At 48.4% G+C, this 9,956-nt stretch overlaps 1 protein-coding gene across 2 annotated transcripts; it reads right to left on the minus strand.

The window, feature by feature from the left end:
* Window positions 1–78: 78 nt before the first annotated feature.
* P2RX4 (purinergic receptor P2X 4) lies at window positions 79–7,323 on the minus strand. Of its 2 annotated transcripts, XM_058816515.1 has the most exons (12): window positions 7,002–7,323; window positions 6,343–6,490; window positions 4,884–4,955; window positions 4,717–4,789; window positions 4,152–4,248; window positions 3,915–3,995; window positions 3,692–3,833; window positions 3,219–3,355; window positions 1,809–1,902; window positions 1,645–1,710; window positions 1,459–1,554; window positions 79–753 (listed from the first exon to the last, which is right to left on the minus strand). In XM_058816515.1, exons 1-12 carry the CDS (start codon window positions 7,130–7,132, stop codon window positions 721–723), a joined length of 1,170 nt encoding a protein of 389 aa, XP_058672498.1. In that variant the 5' UTR covers window positions 7,133–7,323; the 3' UTR covers window positions 79–720. The 2 variants fall into 2 exon arrangements, with proteins under 2 accessions (XP_058672498.1, XP_058672497.1); XM_058816514.1 differs by lacking the exon at window positions 79–753 and having other exon boundaries at window positions 1,393–1,554.
* Window positions 7,324–9,956: the final 2,633 nt, after the last annotated feature.

The following is a 9,956-nucleotide window of genomic DNA, read 5'->3' on the forward strand; positions in this document are numbered from 1 at the left end:
TTGATAGCCCTCCACTAACACTTGGTATGTGGGGAAAAATGAACAATCAAAACCCAGCCTGCAGAACTTCAAGAGGGCTGAGGGAAGGTAGTATTTTATTAAAGTAAATTTTAAAGTAATAGCATAAAAATTAGACAAAACAGAAGAAAAGTTCTGTAACCAGTAAGCCATTTATCACAGCACAATGGAACCAGACTCTGCTTCATCTTGGTCCGTGGCCACTGGAGCTTGAAGACCCCAGTGAAATACTAGGTACTGGCTCAGCTAATGTTCACAATCCTTCAGGGAAAGAAAAGTGACAACAGCAAGGAGCTGCTGCCCCAAGGTTAGGCACCTCATGGAAGTGGCAATGATCAATCTAAGGAAGAATCTGTGCCTTTTGTCCTGTGCCCTCTGCTATCAGTGAGCTCAGGGACAGAAGGACTGGCAGAATGATGATGCCAGAGCTGTCTCTGTCCCAGGCTCAGCCAGTGCAGAGGTTGGCATAAAGTACAGTTTTCCCTCTGTGTTTAGTGCAAATAACCTGGAAAGACAGCAGACAAGGAGCAGACCCAGTTCTTCTCCCTGGGACTGGCTCCCAAGTAGTAAAGAGTAGTGAAGATTGTCCCTTTCTCAGTTTGGTTCCCCACTTCCAGCAGGGAGGGGGTGGTCTCATGGCAAGGTCAAGAAATGTTCCCAGCAGCGGTTGAGAGCAGCAGTTGGTCCTGCAGCACCAGGAGCTCAGGAGTCTGTTCCATATGTCTCACCAACTCCCTGCAAGGATCAGAGATTACAGTTCTCTGCCAGAAGCTCTTCTTTCTTCCCCTTCCAATCACATAAAATCCTTTGCCCAGGAAAGGTACTTCCTGTTACTCAGACTTTACTCTTCCAGTGGCACGAGGTGTTTTGATTGAGAAATTTGCCCTTTGCAGCCACAATTCCCACCAAGCACACGGCTGTAGGGCTGAGCTCTGTCCTCAGCACCAGTCAAGCAACCAACTAAAGCCTACTGACCAAAGAGATCATTTGATCCCTGGAGGGAGCTGTAACTGTGGCTCTCAGCACACTGGTCTCAGAAAATACCAACCCATTGAATGATTTTTCTCACAACTGCAGGAACCCCAAAAGCCAAGAAGGAAGGATTTGATGGGAACAGGGCTGTTCCCTACAGCTCTTGGAAGGAAAATGCCAATGACTGCAACCCAAAAAGGAGGTGCAGTAGGAGCATGACAAGTTCTTGAACATATATTTTCCTCTCCAAGACTGGTTACCCAGGAAACATGACAATATTTGTTTCTAATGCTCTTCCCTGCAGCAGCTTTGAGTTAAAAATTAGCTTCTCTGATGAAGACAAAGTTTCCCTAGAACTGTGGTTCCAAATCCCCATTTGATGTGGACTTTCTATATACTGTTTCAGAATCTCTGTGGAGTCAGAGGAGGAAGCAATTCTGCCTTTCCCCTGCCTTCATTGATGCTTACCAGTTCATAATCCTCCACATATTTGTACTTCTTCTCCCGATAGAAGTATCTCTTCTTCATGCAATACAGAACAACAATGTCACACAGCACTGTTGCCTAGTGGAGATTGAAAGAGTTTAAGACGGGGATCCTCAGAACTGAGGCACTAATCCAGAACAGAGTCCAAGTGCAGACAGTGTCACTTACCACTCCAAACAGCGCTAAGCCAGAGCCAATGTTAATCATGGTAGGAATGACATCAAATTTTCCTGCCTAGAAGACAGTTACAAGCCTGAGCATGCTTTTCAGCATCTCTGAAAGTTCTGAAAGTTCTCAGTTCACTACAAGACCTCCAGGAACTGTCATCCTACCTTTCCAAACACTATGATATCAAAGCGGATGCCATAAGCTTTGACAAGTGTCCGTGATTCAGTGCCATCACTATTCCTGTAGTATTTTGCAAACCTGCAGAAAAGATAGGTCAGAGCTTAACTGGAAATTCTGAGGTTGCTTATGTGATCATGCAACATCCAGGTGTGTTCCCCATCCCAAGAGGATGGGCTGAACATTGGTACTTCCAGATACAAGCCCGAGTGATGGAGATTTCATGCTGGCAAGCTCGTATAGGAGAAAAACCCAAAGCAGGTGAATTCAAGACAACAGTGAGCACCGTAAAATGAGGAAACTTGTAAGGCATAGCAAGGGGAGAAAGCAGCTTTAGCAGGGGAGCAGAAGGACTAACAGGAAGAAAGCTACACCAGAGAGGCAGGCAGGGGCTGCAGGGGACCAGGCAGCCACGAGAGGGCAGGCCCGGGAGCACCGCGCGGCTCGGCCCGGCACACAAAGGCTGCTCCGCGCTCCACACTGGGTGACAAACCACAAGGAAAAGGGATGAGAACAAATAAGTGAGATCAGACTTACTCTGCCACGTGGTTGGCTAAGCCAGGAGGAAGCAGAGAAGAGGGTGGAAGAGAAAAGGAAGGAATGGTAAGGGGCTGTACCAGAGTCTGGAATTAGCAAGAGCATTTCAGATCCAGCTGTGATATACTCCAGACGGTCCAGACACCCCGATACCTGCCGGCCTGGCACCTCCCAAACACACATTTGTGCTCTGCACAGCTCCTCAGCAAATTCATCCAAGTTCTACCCAAAGATCCTCTGTCCTAAGTGAGATTTTGTGATTCTACAAATAACAGCCCTGAGCTGTGTTTCCTCACAGGCAGGAATCTTGCAAGGACCTTGGCAAGGTGGCTAATCATTATTTAATATTACAGTCTGAGTCTGGATGCAACCAGCTGCCAGTTCTGTGCTGGTGTTTTACTGGAAGTGCTGGACTTAGCTGTACTGGCCAGAATGTGGATGTGGTGGTGTATGCCAGGATACTCCTGGTGCAGATATGGTCTTCAGCTGACAGACACTTTTACAGGTGAGTTTTTCCCCCAGGCAGAGTGAAGGACATGCTTCAGTCTCCCAACCCCACCTCAGTCCCCTCAAATTCTGCCCTATCAGCACACCCCGAGACAGTCAGTTGTCCCATTGCCATCCCATTTATCAAACAGCCACCAAAAAGCTGATGGAAACATGACTTGGGCACTCTGACACCATCAGTAGAGCTTCAATGACCTCCCCCCTCTGCTGTGGTTTGCACACAGTCAGGATCCCACCTGCTCTGTCTTACAGCATCAAAAACGCTCTCCAAGCACCACTGAAAGCCCCAGACTCCCACAAGTGCCAGTGGCAGATGGAGCTGAGGCACCAGGTGCCCTCCACAGCCACATTACCTGAAGTTGTAGCCGGGTGAGACGGTGTGGGCAGAGTCCTTGTTGTCGAGGCGCCGGAAGGAATATTTTGGCACACAGTGGGAAGCGGCTCTGTCCAGGTTGCAGTCCCAGTTGATCTGCAGTGCCATCACTCCACCCTGCCAAGTGGAGGAGAGGAGGTGATGGGAAGCCCAAGGTGCACAGCCAGCCCAGCACCAGACTCTCTGCTGACCAGGACCTGATTTACTGGCTTTAATCCCAGGCTCAGTCCAATACCCTTTTCTGCTGCTACAGAACCTTGCACATAACCCCACCCAAACAAAGCAAGGCCAATTACTGGTTAAGTAGAATGCACTCCAGTCCCTCTGGCCAGAGCACTCTCCATCCTGCAGCTCATCTGTGCTCTGTGGCTCATGGCACGAGGCAGAGGAGACAATCCCCCACCACTCCTTTTTAAAAACAGCTGAAGCCCAAGAGAAGGATCTGCCAAATACCTCCACAGCCATTTCCTGGAAGTCCTGCCCTGCAGCTTCAACTATTTTCCCTAAACGGAAGATGGGGCAGAAGGGATCAGTCTGGGCATCATAGACGCAGTTCTTGAGGTAGGTGGAGTTGATAGTGGGGAGGATGTTTCGCCTACAGGAGAAGAGAAAGAGTTGTTGCATCCCCTTTACTGCCCAGGAGACCAGACAGTGTGATCACCCTCTCCCTATTTACTTGCTGAAGTTGAACTTGCGGTACCAAATGTTGTTCTTCACCAGAAGGGTGAAGTTCTCAGCTTCTCGCAGGAACGCTGGCCTAAAAAACGAAAGGAAATATAAACAGGACTGCAGAGTTCTTGGTGCTCATCTCTTCAGCTTTTCCCAAGAGCACGTCAGTGGCAGAAGCATCAGCTGTGTACCAGGAGCCTGCTCTCAGGAGGGGCACTGTGGAGTAGGAAGACAGAGCACTCACTTGGGTATGTGATAGTCATCCTCCACGGGGCACCACGCAAAGACTTCACAGGTCTTGATGCTGCTGTTGTATGGAACACACTCCCCAGTCTGGATGCCTGGAAAGATGTGCATGGAGGTACTACTGAGCAAAACCAGGCAGTATTTGACCTGTGACACTCCATATGGTGAAAGCAATTTTCCCAGAGGTGAAGTGCCACTACCAAACCCCACATTATCTTCCATTGCAAGTGTCATTTCAGAGAAAGAAGTATTAAGTGCTTTTCCTGAGTCAAATCTTCATTCATATGAAATACTGCTTCAGGGACTGAAGGCCATGAAAAAGCTTCACACTTTGCTAACTCGCCAAAGCCCACATCTACTCAACATCCACCCAACACAGTCTAAGTTCATTTGGTCTAAGTCCACCAGAAGAAAAATCTGAGCTTCTGCTTCAGTTCTCTTACATGTGAGAGAAAGAGAACAAGGAGACTGAAGTGAAATGGTGCTTCCTTCACAGCAGGGAAGGCACAGCACAGAGGCACCACAGCCCAGACTGAAAGGAGCTTTTGCAGCAGGTTTCTTACCACTGCTGTGGGTGCTGACATATCCTGGAACACAGTTGTTCTTCACCTCGCACTTTGTTTGATCGTCTGGGAGCTGGAGAGGAACAATAGTTACAGAAAACTCTGAGAACCCTCTCCCCCACACTCCCACCCACACAAGGCAGGATTAAAGCAGATTCTGCACCTACCTCCGGGCAGCGGCCTTGGCTCTGGTTCAGTGTGAGGATCACATTGGTCATGACAAACACAGTGTTCTCACCCTGAGCATGCAAAACAAGAAGGAAACTTAGGAGTGACAGTCTGCAAAGAGCATCCAAGGCACTGCAGCAAACATCTTTGTTGTCAGAGCCCAGGTGGCCCAGCAGAGGGGACTTGCCCTGGACACTGTTGGTACAGTGCTAAAGCAGCAGAATCCTATGTGTATCGCCTGGTGCTGCTGTGTTTAGCCACAGGAAGGACTGCGGGACTGGCAGCTCCTTCTGTCCTCCCACTCGGCCCAAAGTTCCTCATTCACATTACAAAAACAGCTCACACAGCTCCTCAGGGGAGTTGTGAGGCAGGTGCAGAAATAGAGCTCCAGCTGCAAGTCAGAGCCAACTCCCACTCTTTCTTTTTGCAATCTACCAGTCAGGAATTTGCCCGGTCCTGTTCCTTCAGGAAGCACTATTTTCATTACTTTACTTTCACTACTTTCACATCTGTATGACTCCACATCTGTCATCTGCTTCCGCTCCGCTGATACGCAAATATGACCACTCAGCCAAAATCTGGCTAAATCTGTCCTTTTTTCTGCACCACATGTCATGCACACAGAGGGAGCCATGACCAGAAGCTTGGCTGTGCCTGCCCAGCCCGAAGGCCACCACATGTGGCCCACACAGCACAGATTCCCAGAGATACAGGCAATCAGTAACTACAGCAATGCTTCCTGCTCAGTTCTGCATCAGGTGACCTGCAGGCTGTTCCTGTGGCTTCTGCCAACAACTTAACTTGGGGCTGTTTGCTTTAGAAAGCATTAAGAAAGATGACAGGTCGTTATTGTTGCAGATTCTTCCTGATGCCAGCAAAGTCCTCCTCTGGCAGGACCCGTGCTGTTGCAAGTCTTTGTGGGCACCATGGACAGTGGGATCAGTGCACCCTCAGAGAAGGGAAGGCTCAAGAAGAACTTAGAGCCCATTTGAGTACCCAAAGAGGGCTTATAAAAAGGAGGGAGGGGGACTTTTTACACAGTCAGATAGTATAGGGGGAACAGTTTTAAACTAAAACAGAAGAGATTTAGATTAGATATTAGGAATTCTTCCTTGTGAGGGTGGAGAGGCCCTGGCACAGGTTGTGAGAAGCTGTGGCAACCCCTGGATTCCTGGAAGTGTTCAAAGCCAGGTTGGGCAGGGCTTGGAGTAATGTGGGATAGCGACCCTGCCCACAGCAGAAGAGTGGAACAAGATTATCTTGGTTGCTTCCAAACCCAAGCCATTCTACAATTCTACACAAGCACACACATAGACTCTTCTTGTAATAAGCTTCCCCAGGGCACGTGCTCAGCATGATCTGCAACAAAGCAAAGCTGCTCCAGCTCTCAATGGACTTTTGCAAAGCAATAGCTGCTTGTTAGAAAACCCTCTTTCTGCATCTGAAAGTGGTTAATACCTGAGGAGGGATGACATAATCAGCTACATCCCAGATCCTGGCCCCCAGGGTCGATGTGTTCGTCAGTGTTACACCCTTGACCTTCGTGGTTACAGAACTGACCACAGAGTCTGTTTCCTGGTAACCCTTTTCCCACAGAAAAACCCATCTGAAAGAGAAGGATTGCAAGAAACAATAAATAAACACTGTTAATAAGTTCAGGTTGGAATTTCTTCTTTTCCCATATTACCTGAAAGGGCCATTCCAGACAGTTTCACAACTTTTAGTTACAAGAGGGTCACAAGACTGGCAATCTCCTGTCTGATTTTGGGGGTGATATTTTTTACTTTCAGACTGATTTGCAAGGTCTAATGTACTTTTGACAATCACCTCCTGAGATGGTCCCACTCCTGAGGGGCCCTTGGGCCATTCGCTTAAAAGTTGGACCTGATCCTTGTGGGGACCTTTCCAACTCGGAATATTCTGTTATTCTGCCCACAATCCCAGTTAAGGCCGCTCGGTGAGCTCCGGGCTCCCCTCAGCCCGCGCTGCCCTCACAGGACCGGTCCCTGAAGGTTCCTGAGGGAGGGGCGGCTCCCGCCTCAGCCGCGGGGCTCCCAGCGCGGAGCCGCCCGCTGCCCCTCAGGGCGGCCCGGACCCCGCCGCCTCCGCCCGCTCACCCGATCACATAGGCGAGGATGCCGAGCTGCACGGCGCGGTTGATGAGTCCCACTTTGCGGCTCCGGATCAGCACGATGCGCGGGGTGTCGTACTCGAAGAGGAAGCTGTGGAGAGCCCCGCACAGCGCCATGGCGGCGGCCGGGACGGGAAGGCGGCCGGGACGGAGCCGTCCCGGGCCGGGCCGCGGCTGCCGCAGCCCCACAGCGCCCCGAGCCGCCCGCCGGGCGCTCCCGCAGCCCCGGGGCCCGGAGCAAACTGCCCGAGGCCAGCGGAGGCAGCGGCAGCGGCGGCCGTGGACTTTACACGGCTGTTTTCACTGAATCACAGAACCCATTAGTTGGAAAATCCCTCTGAGATCATCGAGGCCAGCCTGTGACGGAACACCACGTTGTCAAATAGAGCAGAGCACCGAGCGCCACGCCACTCTTTACTTAAACGCTGCCAGGCTCGGTGACTCCAACACCTCCCTGGGCAGCACGTTGCAATATTTAATCACTTTCTGGGAATAAATTCTTCCTAATTCTTCCTAATGTCCAACCTAAACCTACCCTGGCACAGCTTAAATTACTGCAAGGACCAAGCAACTGCCTCCAAAAGAGAGCAGAGCATAATCAAGACTGTCCCCTTTCCCTCCACAGTGACCAAATTCTTTATTTATCCTCTTGCAGAATTAATCTTTGCTATAAAAGTAAAGTTCATGTACCCTCTACCTTGTTCTGAGATACCCAACACGGTCATTATTGTAGAAACATCACTATAACCCTCATAAGAGCAGGTAAATCATCAGGAAGAGATAAACAGACAATGTGGCAGTGGGAATTTCAGGCACTACAAAACTATTAAGACTCTTTAGTTCAGCTTTATATTAGTAAAAAGCTTAATTTTTTACAAAACCAGCCAAAACAGAAAAGACCAAAAGAAGTGGGGAAATGATAGGAATATGAGTGAATATTCAGTGTAAGTTTCAAAAGGAGAATTGGTTCATATGCTAGAATAGATATGCATAAATGCCCACAGTAGTGTTTTCCCACTCTAGATATATAAGATGCTGCCATATGAATATTAACACAATTAATGCATTTTTCAATTGCAGATATAAATACAAGAGGCATAATCAGCCAGCAATATATCTTAAAATGTATGTGGGAAATGGAAATGGCAAACTGATGGGCTAGCTCAGAAAGAACAAAGCTTTGTTGAAAGGAGTGCAGAACACACCTGTTACAATCCTTCTCACCCTGTTTCTACAAAAATAGAACATGTATAAATAGAATAAAAATAGAGAACAGAAAAGGTTGGAGCACAGATTAATTTACTCTGAATTTGCTGCTCCTTGCATGTACTCTGGCCTTACACATCATGGCACAAAGCTACTCACACAAGTTCAGGGGAGGAGGTAGAGGAGGCAAGGCCTGCTTGAAGCTAAGAGCAAACAGGAGGACAAAGCCCCACATTTTAATTCCAATAAGTGTGAAAGAAATGCCTGAAAATATTACACAAAAATGGTAAAAGTACTTTTCATTGTAATTCCTTGGTTCAAGCTAAAAAGAGCAATACAAAGAGAACCCACTGGGCTTTTCAGAAAATGCTTTGTGTCACTGGAATTGTCTAAAATGAGCATGTTTGATCTGGCTGGACCATGGTCTTCAATGGCGAGTTATGAAACTCATTCAGTGGCCTCTTTCCAGAGCCTTGCAATCCAGGGCTGCAGAAAGCTGACGAGGCTGGGGCAGAAAAATGCTCAGCACACTTTTTTAGGTGACACATCTTTTGGGCTTCCTCCCTTCATGGTCACGCTTTGAGGTGACATCTGGCTTTCTTTAGGGTGCAATCAGGCAGCAGCAGGTGCTGAAACCAGTTCAGGTTGTGATGTGCTGCCCTTTTTTCCTTCAGCAAGAGCTGCTCGTGGTGCTTCTGAGTTGGTTGGCATTTGCCACAGCAGCAGCACTTTTGGCAGTCTGGGGAAGAGGCTCCTTGTCTAAGGGTTAGCCCCAGCTCAGATTCTTCATTTTCATGGTTCTCATGGGACTCACCAGTACACATCAGCTCAGATTCTTCATTTTCATGGTTCTCATTGGACTGGCTGGTGCAGCAGCTTGCCAGAAGCACAACATTTCACAGGGTGGCTCTGCAACAATTCCCAACATAAATCAAAGCAAACAGCATTTGCTGCTTCATCCAACCACCGAGAGGATTTTCAGCAGGGATCCTCCCCATTGGGTTCTGCACTTGACACAGCACAATGGGGATAATGATGATGGATCAGCAGGTCTGGAGGAGGATTGTTTTTGTGTGTTGCCATCACCCACCCCGGCGAAGCCGAATCGACACCTCACGAGTTGTTTCAACACCGACGCACTCCCGCGGGCACGCACCCACCACAGCAAAGCAGCAATTTTTAGGTGACTCAAGAAAATACATCCTCTGGTCACAGAGTGCCCAGGCTCTGATAGCTTTAAAATCATGTTATTCTAGACTAGCTCTGAACTCCTGAGCACACTTCAGCATTCTGGACATCAGCATCTTCCATTCTCTGATCAGTACAGAGTGGCAAGAACCATGGCAGCCTTAACCAACTTCCAGTTTCTTATTCTATTAAAACCCTGACTTTCCTGGTGCACAGCTCACATTAGCACATGGATCAATAGGCAGTCACGGAGCATGAAGCAAAGACAGCCTTTAAATGTGACAATGAAAAGCTGGCAGTGCAGACAAAAATCATTATATTAAACTGAAAGGCCTTCTACACCACACAATGACACCAATATCCAAGCTCTGATAACAACACCCATATGCCTTCTGTCTCAGACATGCTGGCAGGACTCAAAGTGCTGTATTGTTCTTGTCTGGTATACTTGACTGATCTCTAAGCCCTGTTCACCTTCATTTAAATAAATGATTTGAATAGGAATTTGCTTAGCTGAAGGGTCAGTTCCAGGAGTGGCAGATACTCA

Source organism: Ammospiza caudacuta, chromosome 18 (assembly GCF_027887145.1).
Source record: "Ammospiza caudacuta isolate bAmmCau1 chromosome 18, bAmmCau1.pri, whole genome shotgun sequence".
Classification (NCBI taxonomy): domain Eukaryota; kingdom Metazoa; phylum Chordata; class Aves; order Passeriformes; family Passerellidae; genus Ammospiza; species Ammospiza caudacuta.